The sequence below is a fragment of the Eurytemora carolleeae genome, unplaced genomic scaffold (genome assembly GCF_000591075.1).
Source record: "Eurytemora carolleeae unplaced genomic scaffold, Eaff_2.0 scaffold78, whole genome shotgun sequence".
Lineage (NCBI taxonomy): Eukaryota > Metazoa > Arthropoda > Copepoda > Calanoida > Temoridae > Eurytemora > Eurytemora carolleeae.
The window spans coordinates 380,253-406,117 of NW_019396092.1; the positions used below are offsets into that span (position 1 = coordinate 380,253).

Sequence of the window (25,865 nt, forward strand, 5' to 3'; positions counted from 1 at the left end):
GAGAGGGTTTCACCGTATGAAATACAAACAAGAAGGGGCAAAGTCTTATCAATAACAGGCATGGTTAAGTCATCATTACCTGAATTAAGTGTCTTTTAGGATCTATAACTAACCTTTAATTTGAAATATTTCAATGTATAAACTCAAAACAACTGAAAATAAAAAATGCAAAACTATTAAAGATTTAATTTTCATCATAAATATATGATTTGAGATTGGAATTATTGTGCTGCCAAATTTTTTTGAAAAAACATCTATTCAAAATGATTAGTTTTACAATATTCTCAACATTTTTTTTAGGAAAGAGTTTTGAGAAAGGACCCCTATCGAACTCTAATTATATAGGGACTGATTACAACCCTCGAACTTTTATTACTTAGGAACTGATTACTCGCCTAGAACTTTAAATATATAGGAACTGATTACTCGCCACAAACTCTCATTAACTGATTACTCACCTTGAACTCTTATTATATGAGAACAGATTACTCGCCTCAAACTCTTATTATAGAGAAACTGATTACTTACCTCGAACTCTAATTTGTCCATCCTTGCAATCCAAGACCAAAGAATGCACGAATGTTACATTATTGCTTAACCCTATCCCTATTGGATGGGGGGGGGGGGGCGTTTTCCTCATTCTATGGCTTTCTATGTTTAATTCCTTGAGAAAAATTCACATTTATTTCTTCATTTTCCTCAGTATTTACCCAGTATTTGACCAGTATTTGCCCTGTATTTGCCCTGTTTTTGCCCTGTAATTGCCCTGTTTTTGCCCTGTATTTGCCCTGTATTTTTTAACTTCTCCTCTCTGAGAAGCAAGGAAAGGACAGCCCTTACCCCACCTCTTGATTTTTGATAATTAAAAATAATAAATTGTTTGTGTTTAAAATATATTTCTTTAAAAAGCATAAATGTGATTATTTCATAAAAACCAAACGTGTAAAACAAAAATACAGGGAAAACGGAATTCTCGAAAATTCAAATACTGCTGAGTTTGGTGACTTGTCTTCTGAACTTGATAATTTCCGCGCAATTTTTTAGCTGCAGAACGTCAGCCATGCTGTACACATCACTGAGAAAGTCGTCTTCATTCAGTTCCTTGAAAATATATATTCTAATTCTAATTTTTATTCTAATTTAAAAAAAATTTATTTTGTTTTGAAAATACCTCTTTTGCCAGAAATGCATTCATCAATTTTGTTGTGAGAGAAAATGATTTCCCCATTGTTTCCGCAGCAGGGAAAATTTTCCCGCTCCAAAGGCAGACACTTTCCCCCTGAGAGGGGAAAATGTTGTTTGGAGACAACTTTTTGGAAACCTTTGTCAGGTCTGTTAAGCACATTCCACCAAACTGGAAAAAAATCAAAATTTAAATATGCTCTTTTACGCACCAAAGGAATTGAGTCTTTGCCACAAACTCAATAGTATTTTCTCTATATCTTTGCAACCTGACGGTGCACACCTTTGATATTTCAAACTTAGATTATTTGATCTAACAGAATTCATACTTTGAAATATCTAAGATAAACGACATTGGGTTGCAAAGATATAGGGCTTAAAAACAGAGTTTGTGGCAAACACACATTTCTTTCCTACCTTTAATTTGTCAAACTCATGGCAGATTTTCAGATCATCAGAGATTCCAAAAGCAACTGTTACAAACTTCTCTGCACCCGTCAAGTCCCTTTAAGTAATGTTTGATGAAAAACTAAACTAAACAAAGAAGATTCCATCCATCCTTTAAAATATGTTAGTCCCTGCTTAAACAAAATAGTGGTCCTTTTATAAATAAAATCGTGGTCTTTCTTTGCCAAAATGGTGGTCCCTGCAAAAACAAAATATTATTTAACTCTGACAATTCTCCAGTGTTTCTAAAGCAGAAATGAAACCCCACGATAAAAATAATCAAATTTAAAAGAAGAAGATGATGGATTTATCATGCTCTCTTGATCAGACACAACCATTGTAAATCAAACATGGAGAGTCACTTGAATTAGAGTGAACAGTCCCTGTAACCTCTCTGATTGTACCTGATAGGAACTGTATGGTAAAGAAAATCTCCAGGGATAGATAAACTCTCTTCAATATAAACATTACTCAAGATGGTGGAACTATTCAGGGAAACCTTAAACAATATTTCATTGAAAAAATCTAGTTTTTTCATGAAAAAATATGAAAACTTTTGATTTTTAAAAATCGGAACACGCGATGAACATATTTTTAGTATACAGTGATAACCAGAAAACTCCGGAATAGGAAATCTACTATTAGTCTCAAGTTATAACTCTTAATAGTCCAATGAACATGAGGCTCATCAATTGTGTAGTGTAAACAGACCCATTTTACACAATAAGTGTTTTGTTAACTCCCTGTGCTGTGTAACAACAACTAATGTTCTTAATCATTGATTTAATGTCGTCTTCCTCTTCTAGAGTAATCTAGTTATGTCAAAGATAATATATATATAGATACGCTGGCAGGAAGAAATTTTGAGGTCTTCAGAAAAAGTGCAATCAGCACAATCTCTGTCGTACGCATGGCATTTTATCCTCTGGATTGTTGCTAATTTATTACTTTGTTTATGCGTGATAACACCAAATGCGTACTATAGTATCAACAATGTATACTGCATATTGTATTTAATGAAACAAATTAATCAATGCAAATAAAACTGAGGTAGGAATTTGACTAGACAAAGTTAAAATGTGCAAGTTGTACCGAAAAGCATACGTAAATTAACGCAATTTAAATAAAAATTATGACTATAAAGTACATCGAATCTAGGAAAAAGTCCTAATAGCGGACAGGATCCGGTTAAACAATACATCCCATTCAACACTACTATGGTCGGTTGCTCCTGGCTCTTCATGGCTCATCACCCCCTTCACCCCAAAAACTCAAAAAAACTCCATTACTTTCCTAAAATGATCATCCTAGGTTTGGTGCGCTCAAAACTTCAATTGGATTGGTATATAAAAAAGAATTGAGTCAGCCCCAGTCCATTATCCCCTTTGATAGCCTTAGTTTAATTTTTTTAAATAATTCAAATGTGCCATGAAATTACCCAAATAATTTAACAGCCCCTTTAAACCTCTGTTTTTGAAACTTTCCAAATTCATAGGAAATTCTGCAAACAAATGCAGGAAGGAACTGTTTATCTTTTCTTTGTTATTATGCAATAAAGATAGCCCCACTTTGGCCAGGGGGGGGGGGTCTCTGGTTAACCCCCTCCCCCTGACATCTAATTTTATTTAAATATCTCATAAAGACCGTTTGATTAAATAGATATCACTTATTTAACAAATATAAAATAATTTCCAAAGGTTTGTCAATATTTCTGTTTGTCTACTATATCTTTACTAAGTACAACTGATCATAACATAAACAAAACGCGTACTGTATGTTTGTGTTACCCAGAAATTTAGTTTTATTGGACAAACAGGTCCAGATAGCAACACTTGAACTATACAGGATGCAATACGCGTACTGTATGTTTATATAACACAAATGCGTATTTCCTACAGATGGCAGCAGGGGGAGAAAGGAATATAGGTAATCAATTTGCTATAGATGTCTCTCGTTGCACTTTATCTCAGAGGTACAAAAATTAGTTGTCTGCTACAAGCAATTTAGGAAGGAGGTTTCAACCTGCCAGCATATCTATATATATATTATCTATGAGTTATGTATACAAAATTTAAAAACAATGCATTTCATAAATTATATTCACATTGTTATAAATAAAAAAGGGAGAAAAACAAAAAACAAAAAAATGTTCTTTTTTGAGCATATTTTCTCTCAGGGTAAAAATTTGGCAAACTTAAAAGAAAAGCTAATTTTTAAAATAAACAATTTTGAAATTAGTAAAACTTATCAGTCCTAAAACGAAACAACTTATTGCACATTATTAGTTTAACTCACAATATTTGTTCTTTTAAATATTTAAAAAGTTTTAGATATAAGACTAATTGAAGTTTTGAATTGACCTGAGCTTGAATTATTGAATATTCTACAATAGAATTCTCATGTACTGTACTGTCAGCTGTTATACAGCTGTTCAGTATAACCCCAGAAATGTCGTCTTTGCTCGAATCACCGGTTAATCTGAAATATATTTAATTGAAGGTACTGAACACACGCCACGTTATAATTACATCATTAAAGGGACTGTAAGTGTAATTTAAAGTGACTCTTCATGCAAAAATGGAGAAGATGACTGTTAATATTATGATACAGACAAGATGCACTTCGTTGTAGTAAGTTTGTTGTTATTCTTTGGATCGGGTACAATAGCAGCTGGGTCAGAGATAGCTAGGGCTCTTTGTAATTATTATTTCGGTTTCCGGAGAACGATAATCTAAATTTCTACAGACATAACCAGGAAACGCTGGAAAGTTAGTCGCTAAGAAGGACTTTGTAATTTGTAAAGATTTGATAATGACAGAAATAATGATGTAAAACGACAATTGTTTTATTATTTTCTGTTTATCACTCTTTACCTGCAGTGAACTCTTGTATGAAGGTTCAATTCTTCTCTTAGATCTTTATTGTCTGTTAACCCATCAAGATATTCCTAAAATACAGTACAATATAGGAAATATAAACAAAATCATTTTTAACAATTTAGACATTATGTTGGATAAACGATAGCGGCGAAAAGATATGGCTTTGGATTTATAACAATTTGAAAAACTTATTATTTAATAAGAGTTTATACAATGAAAAACTAAATTCCAATTTATATTGGCATATACTTATACTTTCTGTTGTTTGGTAATTTCCTAGTATACGATTTTTGGACCCCCACAGGCCCCCTCCCCCCCCCCTCCTATCAATTTTGTACATGGGTGTGACAGGAAGTTTCTTAACTTAACCTAACCCGTGGCCGCAGCGCTCGGCCCCCTAGCCCATCCTAGCCGCAGCGCTCGGCCCAGAAAGTGTCTTAACTAACTTAACCCGTGGCCGCAGCGCTCGGCCCCCTAGCCCATCCTAGCCGCAGCGCTCGGCCCAGAAAGTATCTTAACCTAACCTAACCCTAAATAACAAAAAAATAAATAATAGTAAATTTGCTGAAAAATAAATCGTCATGTACAAAATTGATAGGAGGGGGGGGGAGGGGGCCTGGGGGGGGTCTTAAAATCGTATACTAGGACAGACCCTGTTGTTTCATTTTTTTCAGCGATAAAAAGGAATTGAAACAACCTGCACCATCCACGGAGTCTTAAAGTGTAATGCCACGTAGCGGTAGATTTTACAAATTTTTATAATCAATGGAAGACGACTTCAATTTACAAAAAGAAATAACTATGGAAAACATAAAAACAAACATTTTTTCATAAATACATTTTGTTTGTCTATCATTGTCTTTAAAATTATCCCCCTTGACCTAAAAGTATTAATGTGCAGTGTGACCCATAAAAATGCGGAATAGGAATCCGACTCAATTTTTTAATTTTGAATATAATCCAATCAACATGAAACACATTTATACCTGGCTGTCCAATGCAAACATATTTTCATTTGTGTGGCATTTCCGATTCAAAATGGTACCCTTGAAATCTTTGTCTGATCAAGATTGAATAAGAAATCCATTTCTATAGTTTTGAAAAATGAAATTTTACAACTGTGGTTTATCTACCAAAGCATTTATGGCGCAGAAAAAAATGAAGGAATTATCTGAATAAAAAAAAACACTTTTTAATCTAGAAAAACATCTTCCAGATAAATTTTCAAGGGTTTTCATATTCCACAGTTTTATGAACCTACTCACGCACCTCTGACCCATTAGTAAAAGTAAATTCAACCTAAAGTCTGCCCGCGTCAACTTTGTTGCACTGGCCGGCTATTCCTATTGAGTGTCTGCTTTATTTACCCAATGTCCGGGCGATACAGTACAAACTGGGACTGGAAAGGTTGACCCGGCTCGGAAATTCAAATGTACTACGGCTGCCCGTGAACTGTATATGCCTTACCCTTGATGTTCCTAGATGATAGAACTTTGACTGGTTCAGCTTGAGAATATTGAGAGGTTGATCAGAGATGCAGGATCCTAGCTTCAGCTTTATATCTCTACACTCAGACTAGATAAATATAAATAGAAGATACAGGATCCTAGCTTCAGCTTTATATCTCTACACTCAGACTAGATAAATATATATAGAAGATACAGGATCCTAGCTTCAGCTTTATATCTCTACACTCAGACTAGATAAATATATATAGAAGATACAGGATCCTAGCTTCAGCTTTATATCTCTACACTCAGACTAGATAAATATATATAGAAGATACAGGATCATAGCTTTATATATATATATATATATATATGTAATAAATATAGTAAAATATCTCTCATATCTTTGCATCCTGAATATATATATATATGTTTCGTAATAGTTCATTTAACATATAATCAGTCAACTTATTTTACCTGTTCCTTTAGACCCAAATATAGTTAGTTGTAATTAGACTCTGAATATGGATGATTGAATTAATTATTAATCAGTAAAGAAATAGATTAAGAGAAGTGTGAGTTACAGAATACTTAGAAAGACTTTTGGAGTTTGGGCATTGTTACAGAAGTGGTGTTGCGCGAATGGATTTATGACCCAAAGCTAGATGCTACTTACTCCAAAACTAAAGAAGAAAAGTAAAGTGAGAACCTGTTTTTACAGAATAGCAATAGAAACCTTAGAAGGAAAAACTGTGCCATTTAGAGAAATTAGGGCGACAGTACAGCAACAAGTCAGGACTTCAGAATGTGAAATTGCAACAGTGGAGCAGTTTGTAAAGTACCCTAATTTACCTAATGACGATTCAGATAACGAACCGGAAATGGAAAAAGAAGCCCAAGGCGGAGGTACTCCATCCAATTTACTAGAAGTCCTGATGTAAAGGATTGAACAGATGGAAATACAAGCACATGCAAGAGACAGTGTCAGAGATACAAAAACAGGAGCACTAAGGAAAGAGCTCCAAGCCCTGAAACAGAAGGAAGATAGCAAACCATTTGCTCTTTATGGATCAAATATATCTTTGAGAAAGGAGGGAGCAATACAATATCTGATGAGAAACTGAAAACAGGACAAGTATTCATGGATGTAAACCCAATGCCTGGACTGGTGTTGGACACGTCTAAAGATGAAGGAGGAGAAGTGTCTGGTGATGTCAATGCAATACAGAATTGAGATTGTTGTTTCTCAATTATGCATTGCATTGCAGTACGTTGTACATTATTAACAATTTATGTTGTAAACTTATACGTAAACTTATTCAATGAAACTGTATTTCTATTGAATATGTAGCATGATTAACTTGAATCATGTTATATACTTAAATTTAGCTGTAAACATGTGTGGACATAGCTTAACTGCGTTATATCTATCCTTGTTAATCTTATAAATACGTACATTAAACTGTAACTGTGCAGTAAATAATATATGTAACATGATTGTCTTAACCATGTGATATAGATAACAACGTAGGAATTGTGTTACATCAATTCTAGTTAATCTGTAACAAGATATTTAAATAAAGTTAGTTTATAGAGTAACTCCATACGGTTTACTACAAGAGATAAAACAGGTTGGATCATCCCTTTTATTTGGGATCCATATATAGCTTGTTTGATAGCTAGGCTTGTGTCCCTGTGTGGCAATTAGAGCACTGGATCGTCCCCATCATTTGGGATCGATATATAGCTTGTTTGATAGCTATGCTTGTGTCCCTGTGTGGCAATTAGAGCACTGGATCGTCCTCATTATTTCGGATCGATTTATAGCGTGTTTAATAGCTAGGCTTGTGTCCCTATGTGCCATTTAGTGCACTGGATTGGCCCCATCATTTGGTATCGATATATAGCTTGCTTTATAGATAGACTTGTGTCCCTGTGTGACATTTAGAGCCTGGATTAATAGCTACCGAGATCGCGGGATTGTAACTGTGTGGATCATGTCCTGGTTGACTTTGATAGCAGACGGGTTGTACCTGGATAGACACGTTTCGTGAACTTGTTATGGAGTAGGTGTTTACTACATAATGAATATAATTAGGATATACAGGATCCTAGCTTCATCTTTACCCACAAAGGATGAGATTTTACAGAATGTATGCAGCCTTTTTCCTTACAACTTTGCTTCCCTGCAGGTTGAAATTGGTTCATTGGTAGATAATTTAAAGGCTATTTCCGAGACAAAAGTCCCTTCAATCCTCGTATCTTTATTTTTTTGGAAGCTTTGGTCGTCATCAAAGTGGAAAAATAAGACGAGGAGAATGCCGCTGTTGTATAGTTTTTACTGTAGTACCTGTGGGAGCCCCTGCAGTTTGTGTACATAATGTTTGTACTCTCTGGACCCCAGGAAGGTTAGAAAATCCCCGTAAATACAGAGTTCATGTTGTACAGGGGAGATCTCCTGTGTACACAAAATAAAATATTAATGTCGTCTTCAACCATTTCCTCATAGATTTGCTTTCTACCAATTAGAAATTGAACATTAAATTCTATGTTTGAATTAATATAACATCTAAGATTATTTTTTCCAAAATAAAGTCTAGCATTTTTTTAAATGGATGAATAAAAAAAGGTTTCTATATTTATGATTTTTTCTCCAATTTTTTAGGCCATTTGTTAGAATTAACTTTTGGTGATTTAAAAAGATCCATTTTCACCAGTTTTTCGATTTAGTTATAAACCATTCAAATATATTCATTTCACCTCAGCAAGCTTGAGAAGTTTTTTTGTTGTTCGAGAATGAAACCAGAAAGCACTATCACTAAATACCTAGGATATTAACAAAATAGTGAAAACAAACTATAGAAAGCACTATCACTAAATACCTAGGTTATTAACAAAATAGTGAAAACAAACTACAGAAAGCACTATCACTAAATACCTAGGTTATTAACAAAATAGTGATTACAAACTATGTAGTGAAAGTATTATTAGACCCGTTGAATAGTATTATTAAACCTGTTGAACAGTATTATTACTGCTGTCAGCACGTACTGTTCAGTATAATTTGACCTGTTGAATAGTATTTTTAGATCTGTTAAACAGTATTACTACTGCTGTCTGCACTGAATTAGCAAAGTTAGAACCGTTGAAAAGTATTTTATTATTAGACCTGTTGAACAGTATTATATTATTAGACCTGTTGAACAGTATTATATTATTAGACCTGTTGAACAGTATTATTACTGCTGTCTACACTGGTAAGTATTATATTATTAGACCTGTTGAACAGTATTATTACTGCTGTCTACACTGGTAAGTATTATATTATTAGACCTGTTGAACAGTATTATTACTGCTGTCTACACTGTTAAGTATCATATTATTAGACCTGTTGAACAGTATTATATTATTAGACCTGTTGAACAGTATTATTACTGCTGTCTACACTGGTAAGTATTATATTATTAGACCTGTTGAACAGTATTATTACTGCTGTCTACACTGTTAAGTATTGCTCCTTTCTCAGACATCAGTTCTTTACTTGGTTTCTGCAAAACCTCTGAAAAACAAAATATTTAATTTTTATCTAAAAATGCAAATCTTGATCGTCAAAACGACATATTGCCAATACATGCATTTAGTAATATTAATAATTCTAATTTGATTTAATTTTTCAAGACTTTAGGTTAAAAAATATAGGTTAAATTCAAAATTTTCAAAACTAAGAAAATTACAAATTACAAATTCTGATTTTCTGATTTTGATTTTAAATATCAAAGGTTTACACCTTTAGGTTGCAAAGCTATAAGGATTACAAAAGTTTGAGTTTGTGGCAAAGACTCAATTCCTTTTAGACGTTAAAAAATCCTCACCTAGACAGCTCTTTATCTGGACCAACGAACCTAAAAAACATAGTTTTTATATTAATAATAACTGTTCCTTGCAAATTCTATTAGCAATTTTGTTCTCTGTACTTCCAATATAATCAATATTAGCCTGAAACAATACATCAAAAATGAATATTCATTAATAACAACAATTTATTACAGTTTCTGGCTGGAAGTAGCCGAAAACTAATTTAGAACGGTTGGAGCTTCTGATAGAGAGAGGGTAGGATAGGGAACCTTTGAATAGTATCGTGGCTAAAAATTAGCATTTAATAAAATAAAGGCAGGCTGGTCAAACGAGAAACAAAGTCATAATTAGAAACTTTATAACTTGATAAATCAAGAGCTTCAGCAACTAAATCAGAATGTGTATCTTAATTTATCTAACCTGTGTTCTCTCCGTCCTGATCCTGTTCCATGATATAGACTCCATGTGTAGTTCCTGTGTATAAACTGGCAGGGTGAGCTAGTGCTGTGATACAGTCATCAGATCCTAAATGGAAGACTTGTCAAGTTCTTTACAAAGAAACTTAAAACAAATTCTAATTTTCTATTCTTTGCAACCTGATGTCGTAGATTTTAAAATTTCGATTTCTAAGTTTGAAATGTAAAAGTTTTACGCCACCAGGTTGCAAAAATATCGGGATTCGTTAATTTAAGTTAAGGACTCGGTTCTAATTTGTAATTTCAATTTGTTCACGTAACTGCAGCACAAAATATATTTAAGATTAAATACATTACGCATTTATTTATTCCAGATTACGGGAAATTATTAGTTAACTTAATTAATCAGATTAAATCATGTTCATGCATTGAAATATCGCAAAGTTGAATGCGAGTATTCCCATGATTAAATTTTAACTCGCCGAAATCTACAAGTTAAAACTATAGATTAAAATTCAGATGTATTACCTTTATAATTTATAGAATCTATGTTGAAAACTTCAATATCATCTGAAGCTGTTATGAAAACCCCAGGTTCCATACACTCAAGAAATGGTAGATACAAAGCCAACTTTAAATCCAGCATCTAGAAAATACAGGGTTACCCAGAAAATGAGGAGAATACAAAAACTATTAAAAAATGGTCTGAGCTGAAAACTTTAGAATGAGATATACCTAATCCCGATTACTTAATCTGAGTATCCAATTGACACACTTTTGATTTTCTTCTTAAACCGTTCTTTCTAGTATTTAGTAGAGAAAAATCAAAAACAGTTTTTTTTAAATTAGATAGCTTCTCCCGTTTCTGTATATAAATCTTAAATGGCGCTTAAAGTTTCAAATTTCCCTGCTTCTTATACGCGACTCTGATTGGTTGAATTTTATACACTTTTCAGGATACAAGTACAAGATTAGGTTAGTCTCGATATTATGAAAATAGAGGATCAAGCGTTAATCTCGATATCCACCATTCTAAAGTTTTCAGCTCTGATTGTATTTTGCCTTCTGTCTTAAATCATAATGATTTAGCAAACAAAAATTATTTTTTATTTTTGTTAAAGCTTAAGGAGGGGAGGAAGGCCAACCACATCAATCTCTAGTCCGAACCACATTCTCATCATTTTCTCGTCCGAACCACATCGAAATCCTAGTCCTTTCAATATTATTTTTTTTAAGTGTCCGATCCTTGAAAATAAATACATTTTTTAAAAATATGGCGACGTTAGGGCATAGTTGAAATATCAAATTTTCCCAATTAAATTTTAGATTTGTGTAAAAGTGAAAATGCTCCATAAAGGATATTCTACAAAAAAGCGTCTGTAAAGAGCCCTTTCTTTCGCGGAAAATGCCGCAAAACATTCTCAAACTCGATGTAAACAACTTTTTGTAATATTTCAGCTGAATTTGGGTTAGAGATATGACTTACAATTTGTATATGATTAAATACTGTTTGAATTCATAGGGTTGTGACCAATTAATTGAATAATATAAATTGAACATTATTTTTTCTAGAATTTTAAGCATGCGGCAGGCAGTAGTGATCTCTTAGTGGGGACAACAATTCTACCTTATTTGTAAATAAATCAGAAATCAATGATTTTTTTGTATGGGTTGAAATGGAAAGATTAAAGACCATGTTCACGCGAATTCTTTGGTATAGATTTTTATTTGTGAAAGTTATCCATTTTGGAGGCAGAAGAGATTTAATTTTGAACCTAAATAATGTTTGACATCATTCTCGTGGATTTGAAGATTCCAACATATCAAAATCCTTGGAAAACTTTATTTTAGTCATGTTTCATGCCCTAACGTCGCCATATTTTCAAAAAATGTATTTATTTTCAAGGATCGGACACTTAAAAAAAAATATTATTGAAAGGACGAGGATTTCGATGTGGTTCGGACGAGAAAATGATGAGAATGTGGTTCGGACTAGAGATTGATGTGGTTGGCCTTCCTCCCCTCGCTTAAGAGTTTCTCTCATTATAATAGATTCTCTTATGAGATTTTATCCAATATTTGTTAGATTCATATCAACGTTTACAGACACTTTTTCAATGCATGTTTTAAGATTTCCTATAACATTTTAATGAGATTCTGTCAAAGTTCGTTAAAATTCTATCACTGCATTATGAGATTTATGCATGAGATTTTAACTAATTTTAAAGAATTCTTTGAAAATTTTATGAGATTTTATCAAAATTTGTTGAAATTCGATCACAGTTTTATGAGATTCTATCAAAGTTTAATGATCTGCTATACCTGATATGGACCACCCTGAGTTGGCAGAATAGGTAAAGGACTAAAAATCTTCCCTGAGCAAGTATGGCTTGGAAGCCTTTTACTGTAGCCACCTCAAGATAAATGGGTATAAATGTCGTCTTCCTGTTTTGATGAAGTATCTTGTAACTTGTAAATTGTATCTTATATATTGTACATTGTATATTGTATCTTGTAAATTGCATATTGTATATTGTATATTGCATATTGTATACTTATATTGTATCTTATATATTGTATATTGTATATTGTATATTGTATATTGTATCTTATATATTGTATATTGTATATTGTATATTGTATATTGTATATTGCTTATTGTTTATTGTATTTTTGTAACTGTTGAAACTAACTGTAGAAATAAACAATTACAAGTCAAAAAATCAAAAGAGAGAAAGAAAAATAAAATCATTCAATATATATCGTCTTCCTAGTCAAGAAAGAAATCCACCAACAAGTTTTATATAAATCCACAAATGATTGAGAGCCAAAAAAAGAAACGAACCATTCATTCTTCTTTTCATATATACACATACTCATAAAATTATGGATTAGAAAGACGATTGTTACACTTAAGTTATGGTTAAAATAATCTAAAGAACAAAAGATGTGCAGTGTACAAAGACCCATATTTCAGTTGATAGTTGATTTTGTAGCTAGTATAAAAACTACTGCTTTTTACCAGCATCTACACTACACAAAAGAATGTTTTAATGTCGTCTTCCTATTCCACAGTTTTATGGCTCGGACTGTGTATTAATATCAATTATAATGTACAGTGATAATAAAAAAACTTAATAACACTTAAGTATTGCTATCGTCTTCCTATTTCAAAGTTTTCCGGTCATCACTGTATCATTATTCAGTTTGTACCTGAATGTATCAGGAGAACCCGCAAAGAAAAGAATTTCTCTCCGAATTTCTCCTTCAATATTTTCAGAATATTTAATGTAGCGCCTCCTGATCCCATTCTAAACAAACAAACAGATGTTTATGACTTTCTAAATTTGTTTTTTTTAAACTTTAATGTTACCTTGGCCCAGGGGGGTCAGGAACACAGATCATAGGAACACCTGTAATAAACAGATTGTTAACAAGTTTCAGTTTTGTCCGAGCAATTATTTTGGCCCCGTTCATACAGTTTAATCAAGAACTTTGGGTGGGAACACCGAAAGAATTTACGTCAATGGGTTAAACGTATGATGCAAGTATAACTTTGGAAAATTCCAAAATTTTGAGGATTTTAAAAATCAAGACGACATTTATATGTTGTCAGGAAAATTTTAGTTCTATTTTAAGATGCAGTTGAGCTAAATACAGGGTGTCCCAATAAACATGGGAATTCAGTTACGAATTCGATATCGTCTTTTAAAATAATTCTTTGATTTAGTATAGTGATACCTACTGAGAAAGCTGTAATCTGTAATAGATCTCCTAGATCTACTTTGAGCTGCAGTTGAGCTAAATACCAATCATGCTGAGCCACATCACTAGCACTAAATCAAACCAAACCTTCAATTAATAAATCAACATTGTATTCTTTAAAATCAATCAGTCATCAAATGAATTTAGCAGAGATTTGAATAAGTTTGAATAGATACAAAATAATCAGGAAATCAGTTGATAAATGGAAAATAAATAATTCTGTAAAATTAATAAATCAATGTTTATTTTTGAATTTTCAATTGAAATCTTGATTATTTTTTTATACAGAATTTAATTAATTACAATACATATACATATCAAGAATGAATTAGTTTATCAATTTTTAACATTTTAAAAACTGATATATTTTCAGTCGCGGTTTCTCATCAAAAGTGACATACGCAGAATAGTAATTAACAGAATTAAACACTTTTAAACCTAAAAAACCGTCAAATCTTCCAAATTATTGATCAGATAAAGGTTTCAAGGGTACTGTTTTTAATAGGGAATTGTCATCTTTAAATTGAGGGTTTCTTGAAATTACATGAATGAGGTTTCCTAATGACGACGACATCCCAGAACTTGTTTTCAGGGTTCAAGGGTTTACCCCGGAGCTTGTCATACTCCGAAAGTAAACCTCTCATGTAGGAGCCAATATCAGAACAACCCATTCTCCTGAAAAAAATGGTCAAAGGCGTACTAAGTTGGGGGGGGGGGATGACTTAGGGAAATCTATGTTTTACAGGTATCGAACCCCCTCAAAATAAAGAAGAAAATATTAAGCCCCCCCCTCCTGGAAAAATTCATGTTTACGCTCCTGTAAAGGGTTATCTACAAAGAATGAGACTTCAGAGACGACTGTACGGAAATTACTCATTTTTCTAACATTTATGTGTTCGACAGCTGTTACCTTTATTTTTGTCTATGCCAAATCATGTAGACTTTTATTAAGGATAACTGTCAAATTCAATGTTTAGATTAACATATTCATCCTTTGTGAGTAACCCGTATCCCTGTAGTTCAAAATGAAAACTATAGGGTTTCATATTTCATATCGTGATTAACTGCAATTTGTATCAGCATAATATGAATAAACAAAAACAATATACAAGAGATCAATAGAGAGCAAAAACAATCTACAAGAGAACAATATAGAGTAAAAACAATCTACAAAAGTTCAATATACAGCAAAAACAATCTACAAGAGATCAATATAGAGCAAAAACAATCTACTAGATATCAATATAGAGCAAAAACAATCTACAAGAGACCAATATAGAGCAAAAACAATCTACGAGAGATCAATATAGAGCAAAAAAATCTACAAGAGATCAATATAGAGCAAAAACAATCTACAAGAGATCACTATAGAGCAAAAACAATCTACAAGAGATCAATATAGAGCAAAAACAATCTACAAGAGATCAATATAGAGCAAAATTAAAAAAAATCTACAAGAGATCAATATAGAGCAACAACAATCTACAAGAGATCAATATAGAGCAAAAACAATCTACAAGAGATCAATATAGAGCAAAAAAAAATCTACAAGAGATCAATATAGAGCAAAAAAAATCTACGAGAGATCAATATAGAGCAAAAACAATCTACAAGAGAGCAATATAGAGCAAAAACAATCTACGAGAGATCAATATAGAGCAAAACAATATACAAGAGATCAATATAGAGCAAAAAAAATCTACAAGAGATTAATATAGAGCAAAACAATATACAAGAGATCAATATAGAGCAAAAAAAATCTACAAGAGATCAATATAGAGAAAAAACAATCTACAAGAGACCAATATAGAGCAAAAACAATCTACAAGAGATCAATATAGAGCAAAACAATATACAAGAGATCAATATAGAGCAAAAACAATCTACAAGAGATCAATATAGAGCAAACAAAATCTACAAGAGATCAATATAGAGCAAAAACAATCTACAGGATATCAATATAGTGCAAAAACTATCTACAAGAGATCAATATAGAGCAAAACAATGTACCAGAGATCAATATAGAGTAAAAACAATCTACAAGAGATCAATATAGAGCAAAAACAATCTACAAGAGATCAATATAGAGCAAAAGCAATGTACCAGAGATCAATATTGAGCAAAAACAATCTACAAAAGATCAATATAGAGTAAAAACAATCTACAAAAGATCAATATAGAGCAAAAACAATCTACAAAGAAGTAAATTTATCTAAACAGTTCAAAGAAACATTCAAAATCCTTCTTAGCGAACTTTTTTTTTTAATCGAATTGTGAATTTAAATATATAATTCAATGAGTACCATGACACAAAGCAATGTATAAACAGATCCATTTCAATAAATTAGTGAGATAATAACTTTGCTTTGTTACAACGTTAAGAATACTTCAGTATTGCTTGAATGTGGTCTTCCTACTTCAATTTTTTTGTTTATGTGTTGTATACATACGTAAATTTGATGTGACAGTTTTTTTGTTTTTTTGATTACATATATTTTAGAAAGTAAGCAGAGAAATGGTCAAGTTCTTAATAATGTTTGTACTACTACTAATAATAAATACTTTTACTAGACACTAATTCAGTAAAATGGGTTTGTGTATTCTGCACAATTAATGTGTCTCATGCTCATTGGACTTTTCAAAGTTCTAAAAGACGTCTTTCTATTTTAGACTTTTCTGGCTCTCACTGTATATACAGGATTGCCCACAAACGATAAGACTGTGAAGACGACCGTAAACTCTCAAAATGTGACAATCCTAAGGTTAATTTATGCATTTTACCTCAGGTACAGTTATCTAATGGCTTCTTTAAAGAAACAAACAAGTTTATAGTTGCAGTGCATCTTGAAAAGGAAACAGTAAAGACAGGATAAATTACGTACAATCATCTCTGATTCTCATCTTGAAATGGAAACAGTAAAGACAGGATAAATTACGCACAATCATCTCTGATTCTCATCTTGAAATGGAAACAGTAAAGACAGTATAAATTACGTACAATCATCTCTGATTCTCATCTTGAAAAGGAAACAGTAAAGACAGGATAAATTACGTACAATCATCTCTGATTCTCATCTTGAAAAGGAAACAGTAAAGACAGGATAAATTACGTACAATCATCTCTGATTCTCATCTTTTGTGGTTAACTCTGTAGTGTAGCAGGCCTTGTTGATGACTGCAGGGCATCTTGAAAAGGAAACAGTAAAGACAGTATAAATTACGCACAATCATCTCTGATTCTCATCTTTTGTGGTTAACTCTGTAGTGTAGCAGGCCTTGTTGATGACTGCGTGTATAAACATATGATTAGTTAATTGATTACTAGAATATTCCAGATGTTCTTCCGGTACAACTTAAGAAATTAACTTTAGAGCTACAGCACCTGTGCTATGTTTAACCAGGGGCGTTCCTATAGATGTAAATAGCCCCAAAATCAAAATTGGGATTATAAGTCATTTTGTCCGTGCGTCTGTGCGCCTTCCAAAAATTCAAGAAAACAAATACAATTCTCAAAAGAGAACGTTTGTGCGTTTCAAATGCACAGGTTCAACTATCTCTTAAAAACTTTGATTCATTTCAAAACACCCATGAAAATCACACTTGAATAAAAAATTCAGGACTGCATTTGTTTTCCGTGCGCATGTGCGTTTTCATTCAAATCTTTCAACATTCTTAAAAACTTTTATTTCATCTCACAAATATGATATTATTTAGCAAAATCATGAGTTTCTGCGCTGCACAAACACGTATGAAAGTCACAGTGATTTTATTTTGATCCACGATTTTGACAAATAAAAGAAAAGTTTTTATGAAACCGCACAAGCGCACGGAAAAAATTAAATGTAACCCCTGCAATTTTGATTTTGGGGCAGTTTACACCTTAAGTAATTAATACTCACCCCCCTGAAATCAACTGTCAAAAAAAATCATATCTCTCATTAAAGGATGACGGGGTGCCTTGCCCACAAATTCCGCAAATATTTTTAACCCGCTCCCCCCCCCCCCTAAGTATTTTATATACATATATGTATTTAAAAAATTACCTTGTTTTTCTTCAACAACGATTTTCTTACTGAATGATCATTTCTAAGCAGCAATCTGATAAAGTAAAAAGATACTTATTAACTTAAAATTACATTAGAGTTGGTCAATACGTGGTCAATGCGTCATATAAAGTGAATTTGCTGAGATTTGTTTAAAAGATGTTTTGATTTGACGTTTTCAACCTTTGCAGACACTGACAAACTTTCTAAAATATCAGCTGATTGCCGGGGAGCTTTCTTCTTTCTTTTTGTGGTTGGAGAAAAAGGAAGAGAAAGCTTGATAATCCATCCTTCTTCAAACTCTATCCATTCTTCTCCCAACTCTTTTATCCTTCTCCCAACACACCTCACAACTCTATTAATCCTTCTCCCAACTATATTCATCCTTCTCCCATACTCTATCCATCCTTCTCACAACTCAATTCATCCTCCTCACAGCTCTATTCATCCTTCTCCCAACTATATTCATCCTTCTCCCAACTCTATCAGTTCTTCTAAAAACTGTATTTATCCTTCTTCTAACTCTTTCCATCCTACTCCCAACTCTATTAATCCTTCTCCCAACTCTATCCATCTTTTTTCTAACTCAAGCCATCCTTCTCACAACTCTTTCCATTCTTCTAACTCTATCCATCCTTCTCCACTCTATCCAAAATTCTCAAAACTCTACTTATCCTTCTCCCAACCTTATCTATCCTTCTATCTATCACAGCTCTATTCATCCTTCTCCCAGATATATTCATCCTTCTCCCAACTCTAGCAGTTCTTCTAAAAACTGTATTTATCCTTCTTCTAACTCTTTCCATCCTACTCCCAACTCTTTTCATCCTTCTCCCAACTATATTCATCCTTCTCCCAATTCTATGCAAACTTCTCCCAAATCTATCCATCCTTCTCCCAAATCTATCCATCCTTCTCCCAACTCTATTTATCCTTCTCCATACTCTATTCATTCTTCTCCCAACTCTATCCATCCTTCTCCCAACTCTATTCATTCTTCTCCCAGCTCTATTCATCTTTCTCCCAACTCTATTTATCTTTCTCCTAACTCTATTCATCCTACTCCCAACTCAATTTGTCCTTCTCCCAACTCTATTAATCCTTCTCTTAGCTCTATTTTTCTTTCTCACAACTCAATCTATCCTTCTCCCAACCTTATCCATCCTTCTTAGAAATCTATGCATCCTTCTCCCAACTCCTCAATTCTTCTCCCAACTCTTTTCATTCTTCTCTTCACTCTATCCATCCTTCTTCCAACTCTATTTATCCTTCTCCCAATTCTATTCTTCCTTCTCCCAACTCTAATTACCTTTCTCCCAACTCTATCTATCTTTCTGTCAACTCCATAAAGAACCCCAATCAGTAAATAGCTTCGACGAACTCGCCTTTCAATAGAACTAAATTCTGTTAATATCTATCCTTGTCTCAGCTGAATACATCAACATGTCAATTCATTTTTTTACAGTAGCCAACATTGTAAATGTTAATTCTTCTGATAGAAAACCAAGGAAAGCTTAACAAACCAGTCTCCTTGAGAGATGCTGTTGTTAGTGGGACATACAAAACAGTCTGAGACGTGTACAAAGCATACCCGTCCACCAGAAAAGAAAAAACTGTAAGATCCCTCTGTACAATGTACTGTATACCTATGGATTGTTTCTAAAACTGTGAGATCCCTCTGTACATATACAATGTCCTGTATACCTATCAATAGTTTCTAAAACTGTGAGATCCCTCTGTACAATGTACTGTATACCTATCAATAGTTTCTAAAACTGTGAGATCCCTCTGTACATATACAATGTCCTGTATACCTATCAATAGTTTCTAAAACTGTAAGATCCCTCTGTACAATGAACTGTATACCTATCAATAGTTTCTAAAACTGTAAGATCCCTCTGTACAATGAACTGTATACCTATGGATTGTTTCTAAAACTGTGAGATCCCTCTGTACATATACAATGTACTGTATACCTATGGATTGTTTCTAAAACTGTGAGATCCCTCTGTACATATACAATGTCCTGTATACCTATCAATAGTTTCTAAAACTGTGAGATCCCTCTGTACAATGTACTGTATGCCTATCAATAGTTTCTAAAACTGTGAGATCCCTCTGTACAATGTCCTGTATACCTATCAATAGTTTCTAAAACTGTAAGATCCCTCTGTACAATGAACTGTATACCTATGGATTGTTTCTAAAACTGTGAAATCCCTCTGTACAATGTACTGTATACCTATCAATAGTTTCAAAAACTGTGAGATCCCTCTGTACAATGTCCTGTATACCTATCAATAGTTTCTAAAACTGTGAGATCCCTGTGTACAATGTACTGTATACCTATCAATAGTTTCTAAAACTGTAAGATCCCTGTGTACAATGTACTGTATACCTATCAATAGTTTATAAAACTTTGAAATCCCTGTGTACAATGTACTGTATAAGTAGCAATAGTTTCTAAAGCTGTAAGATCCTTCTGTACAATGTACTGTATACCTATTACCTATCAATAGTTTCTGTAACTGAATGAGTTCACAATATTAAAATATAACAATATTACACATGAATATGCAAAGCTGTGTCCTAGTCTAAGGATTGACTAAATACTATAATATTTCCACACTAAAGCTAAGATAAGACAATCATCTAATGTATTCATGCGAAAAGTGATAAGTGAAAATACCGGTAAATACCCCTGCAACGTGTACAGGCGCTTAGCGCTAGGTAGAGATGAGCACTTTCGATTTTTTTCATTTCGTTCGTGAATGACCCATTTCGTGATTACAAGTGACCCTCCATGCAAAGATGGCAAATCCCGATTCACAACAGTCATACATGACAAATTTAGGTTTTAAGTTTACTGAAAATTACCCCCAATGTGGAAGATATTATCGATTTTCTTGGTTTAAAGCTGTTTAATTGTGATAATTCTTGTCCAGCCGTGGAAAAATCACAATTAATTGATAAAAATTAATTTTCAAAATTAATAACATTGAAATCAACTTCATACTTGATCAGACAAATCTTCTAAGGTTACTGTTGTGAATCGGACAGTGCCATCTTTGCATGGAAGGTCACTTGGATTTACGCTTACAGCCTTTACTTTTACCTCTAATCTATATTATAGTAAACTTACTTTTTTATTATAAACATTTATTTTTAGAAATATGGCACCCTGGTTTGTTATTACATTATCACGTGATGGTAAAATGGTAATTTTTTCAAATAGTTTAAGAAAGCTGGACAGACCCCTTAGTTTCAACAGTTTTCTTGTTAGACCTATATCCTCCATTGGATCCGAAACCTCCGTTGGAGCCAGAGAAACCTCCATTGTAGCCACCGTTGAAGCCTCCATTGGAGCCAGAGAAACCACCATTGTAGCCACCGTTGAAGCCTCCATTGGAGCCAGAGAAACCACCATTGTAGCCCCCGTTGAAGCCTCCATTGGAGCCAGAGAAACCACCATTGTAGCCACCGTTGAAGCCTCCATTGGAGCCAGAGAATCCTCCATTGTAACCTCCGCTGTAGCAAAGAGGAGAACCTAGTTCTGGTGTGGCACAGGCCTCATAGGACCAAAATTTTCCAAACCTCTGAGAAGTTGAGAGATCAGAACATCTGTTAAATCTATTATCTACATAGCACCAGAGAGCTCCAGTTGTATCCGCAGATTTACAGTTTCCGTTTAGTTTCCCGTATTTATCTCTAAACTCGATGTTGGAGCACTGACACTCGCAGTTGACCTGCCTTGAAGCAGCTTTGCTGTCAACTTCCAGTCCAAGAGCAGCGGTAGAAGCGATGGTAACGAGAAGAAGGACTGTATAGGTATTCATGGTTGTGATATATACTTGAGAGGGTACTGTATAAAGCTTGTTGAGTTAAACTGTGCCTTGTCTGGTTTCTCTTCAGTATTTTATACCCTCAACCAAGCCAAGGGGATTTCCAGTCTGCTAGAGATTTCAACGCACGCAGGGAAAACAGAAGATTTCAACGCAGGCAGGGAAAACTGCCGGAAATTCTAACACGAGTAAAATAAACAAGGTGCAAATGGTTTTGGTGTAAACTGTAGACTAGCGATTAAAACTAACTTTTAAAAAATGTCAAATTTTGAAAAAAGTATATTTCTAGTTGGAAAATATATAAATTGGATTAAGAAGTTAAGAATTTAGAATAAAATATAAAAATGGACTGATTGGTGGAATGTTAAGGTTTTAAAGAAAAAGATTCGAATTGCTAAAAAAGAGAGAATAAGGAAGAAGTCAGAGCGTCTAGAAATTGTATAGAATTATTAATTCAATAAAAAGAAATTCAAATAATAAACGAATTATAACTTTTTAAGCACCAACATCGTCCAGAATTCTTGGTTATGCAGAGAAAAGGGTGGAGGACATCCGTAGAATTTTTTTTTAAACTCGCATTTAGATAACATTTCTTATTATGCAGATCTTTCACGATTTTGTAAATTCAAATTCATATGATTTTTTATCATTTTTGTTATAATAAACTGTAATCTTTAGAATTCCTCAAACATAAATATAAATAACTAGGCTTTCAGGGAGCTTCGCGCCCATCTTCTATTTCAATTGAACATTTTCTCTTTGTATTCATTGTAAAACAAAACTATACAAAAGTTCGCCGATTTTATAAAAAAAATCCTGGATTTCTAAGAATGATGGTGTGGTGAAGAATAGACAAGTTAAAGTTTAAGTTAAAATAATAATTGATTTCTTTCTGCTACTATTATTCATTATTCATTATTCATCATTAATTATTCATTATTCATTATTCATTATTATTATTCATCATTAATTATTCATTATTCATTATTCATTATAAATTATTCATTATTCATTATTCATTATTCATTATTCCTTATTCATTATTATTATTATTATTGTTGTTGTTAATTTATCAATATTCATTTTCATTAATTCTTTGTTTTATTACAAGGTTGGTCCAAGGGGTCAAGGGGATTTCCCCATTATAAACTTATACAGATGGGGGGGGGGGGGGGCATAGATTCTCACTAAAATCTCATTTTCCCTAACACTGAAGAACTTCTAAAAAATAGTGTTTTGGTCAATCTTACCAAAATTATATTAATGCTCTAACTTTCTTAATATTTACTTTTTAACAGATGATGAGTTACAATCTGGGTTTTCCTCTTTTAGAATCTTTAAAAGTGTTGATGCATTATATCTAATAAAAATGAATCGTCGGAAGACACCAACACAGGCAAACCCGTGCAAAATTAACCAGACTTATCTAGTTTTATATTTTAGTACCAAAATTGTAAACTTCGAACTTCAAATGAAATATATTTATTTTTAATTTTTACAAAATGTTTTATTTGTATAAAGCATCCTTATGAAAATATAAAAATTTTAATGAAACACATTTTCCGAAAATTACAAATAAATACGGGAGAAAAAGAAATGCGGGAAACCTGATGCAGTATGATAACCCGTGGTTCTAGAGTATATAAGGTTGGGAGAGGGGTAACATCATCACGTTCAAGCAAACCACCAAACCTTCAACATGAACACCGCTAAACTATCTCTTGTAAGTATATTTTTTAACTCATTAAAAACTTCCATACAGAAAAGCCGTTTCATTTTCTAATTGATAAATCCATTTATCTTTGCAACCTGATGCATGCAAACTTTCATAATTTCAAACTTTGACTATTTTATCTAACAGAAATCATAGTTGAAATAGCAAAGGTAAAATATTAGCTTGCAAAACAATATTTTAAGGCGAGAAATCATTTCATTAAAAAGGCATTATTAGAAAGCAAACTAAAACAGCTGCAGTGGGTATAGGAAGACGACATTCATACAATACTTGGCATGGAAATAGTTTAGTAGTAACATATTAAATCATTTAATAATTGAAAAGGGTCTGTGTACAGTGCACAATTGCTGCGTCTCATGTTCATTAAACTATTTGAAACCATAACTGAAGTCTAAAAGTCTTTCTGTGCTTTCAAATCTACCGGGTTTGTAAAGAATTTAGTTCAGATTAAAATTTTTCTAATAAAACCGAAATGCCAAACTAAATTATAACAATTAAGAAAACGCTATATTTTTTTGAAATACCATTCGGATAGTTTGTGATTTTAACAGTAAAATTAGGCTGGCGATCAATGCCGCAATTTATTTCACAGATCCCAGACGATCTTCAAAGTCTTCTATATCTCTTAAAACTTAAATGTTTATGAATAATGTTTGAAGGGCTGTGGAGTCCTAGTGACCTTCCATACTGCTTAAATGTTTATGAATAATGTTTGCAGGGCTGTGTAGTCATGGTGGCCTGCCTCTGCTTGAGCTCTGCAGGAGTTCTACGTGAAGAGGAGGAAGGAGCAGACCATCACCTTGTTAGAAGACAAGATGGAGGAGACGTTGAAATCTCCATTGATGCAAAGTAAACATTTTTATAATATTATCAGATTGTTGAAATAGTTAAAATTTATTTCACGTCTAAGAATCAAGAGGCTCAATTCCAAAGTTAAAAAAACGAAACTGAAATGGTTCATATTCCTTCGATCTTTCTTTTTTTACTATTTTAATTATCAAATTCAAGTCTTATATATTTCTTAAATGTTTTTAAACAAAAACTTCATAAGTTTCTTTGGTAACATTTCTAAGGAACTTTCAAAATAATAATATTACTTTTTAGGCATTTCCGTCCCGGTGGCGGTCGTCCTAATCGGCGTCCTAACCGTCCCTACGGAAATAATGGTTACAACAACGGTTATGGAAACAATGGTTACAACAGCGGTTATGGAAACAATGGTTACAACAGCGGTTATGGAAACAATGGTTACAACAACGGTTACGGTAACAATGGTTACAACAATGGTTATGGAAACAATGGATTTAATAATGGATATAACGGATACAATAACGGTTATGGCGGTGGAAGTCCTTTTGGGTTCCGAAGTGCTAACGAAGATGGAAATCAAAACTCAGTACAAAATTAAATGTTTTTGTTTGTGGATATTTGTGAATAATAAAATGGACAAAAGCTTTGCAAAAAAGTTTTCAAAATAGGTTTTCTTTTAACTTTGAACAAATCACAAAATACAATCATAATAGATTAGAAGTCAAAAAATATTGTGCAGTGAATCTTCAGATTAAGCATTAATCCCCATCAAGTGCGGACCAACGGATTAATTTAACGGTTGACGTACCCTGAAGGGGTAACTTTATTTGAGAAATTAAGCGCTTATTCTGAAGTGCCCACATTGGATATCAAGATCAAGCGATATTTCAAAATACCGATCTTAGAAGTTTTATGTTTTGAATCGTTGTAATTAAGCATTGAACTGCATCTCAAGCAGACCTACGTATCAACTCAAACCTTTTCACTATCCCGTGGTGGTCAGTCCCTGAAGGGATTATTTTGATTAAGGAATAAAGAATTTACTCTCAAATTTAAAGGTGCCATAGTAGATATCAAAATGAAGCGTTCAAGATTAACTTTACTCGAGAAAATTATTCACTAAAAAAATTTTTTGCGTTGCATTTTAAAACTTTACATACTCAACTCGCGACAGTACCCTGCAATGGCCCTTCATTAAGTAATAAAAGAAGAAGAAATAAAAGAATCTATACAATTTTTACTCCGACAAGGGTTTATCGTGTATCATATCTGTGAATCTTAACAAGTTTTTTTATGTTATGGATCCATTGCACGTAAGAGTATATTTAAATTAGTTTTTAAATAAATGTAGCAATACAAAAAACATTTTAAAAACTATGTTTTGTCTCGAATGTCGTCTTCTTTTCAAAGAAGTGTAAAAACTTCTATCTTTCGAACATCCAA

At 33.0% G+C, this 25,865-nt stretch overlaps 3 protein-coding genes and 1 long non-coding RNA gene across 6 annotated transcripts; 1 reads left to right on the top strand and 3 right to left on the bottom strand.

Moving 5' to 3' along the window:
* Positions 1-887: 887 nt before the first annotated feature.
* On the bottom strand, positions 888-13,671 carry LOC111718468 (fucose-1-phosphate guanylyltransferase). The gene is made up of 16 exons (XM_023494082.1): positions 13,601-13,671; positions 13,441-13,538; positions 12,550-12,641; positions 10,756-10,873; positions 10,232-10,336; positions 9,829-9,858; positions 9,427-9,515; positions 8,717-8,782; positions 8,307-8,414; positions 5,976-6,083; positions 4,503-4,576; positions 3,990-4,107; positions 2,034-2,128; positions 1,600-1,687; positions 1,172-1,354; positions 888-1,101 (listed from the first exon to the last, which is right to left on the bottom strand). The coding sequence occupies exons 1-16, from the start codon at positions 13,630-13,632 to the stop codon at positions 982-984; spliced, it is 1,524 nt and encodes a 507-aa protein (XP_023349850.1). The 5' UTR covers positions 13,633-13,671; the 3' UTR covers positions 888-981.
* A 322-nt stretch (positions 13,672-13,993) lies between these two features.
* Positions 13,994-20,642, bottom strand: LOC111718472 (uncharacterized). Of its 3 annotated transcripts, XR_002769050.1 has the most exons (4): positions 20,545-20,642; positions 18,036-18,090; positions 14,537-14,667; positions 13,994-14,063 (listed from the first exon to the last, which is right to left on the bottom strand). It is a non-coding gene; the product is annotated as an uncharacterized LOC111718472 (long non-coding RNA). The 3 variants fall into 3 exon arrangements; XR_002769049.1 differs by lacking the exon at positions 20,545-20,642 and having other exon boundaries at positions 18,036-18,213; XR_002769048.1 differs by lacking the exons at positions 18,036-18,090; positions 20,545-20,642 and adding an exon at positions 17,107-17,211.
* Positions 20,643-21,271: 629 nt separating this feature from the next.
* Positions 21,272-21,871, bottom strand: LOC111718459 (loricrin). Its single transcript, XM_023494063.1, has one exon. It carries the CDS (start codon positions 21,869-21,871, stop codon positions 21,272-21,274), a length of 600 nt encoding a protein of 199 aa, XP_023349831.1.
* A 1,642-nt stretch (positions 21,872-23,513) lies between these two features.
* On the top strand, positions 23,514-25,068 carry LOC111718473 (nacrein). The gene is made up of 3 exons (XM_023494086.1): positions 23,514-23,600; positions 24,331-24,461; positions 24,717-25,068. Exons 1-3 carry the CDS (start codon positions 23,577-23,579, stop codon positions 25,018-25,020), a joined length of 459 nt encoding a protein of 152 aa, XP_023349854.1. The 5' UTR covers positions 23,514-23,576; the 3' UTR covers positions 25,021-25,068.
* Positions 25,069-25,865: the final 797 nt, after the last annotated feature.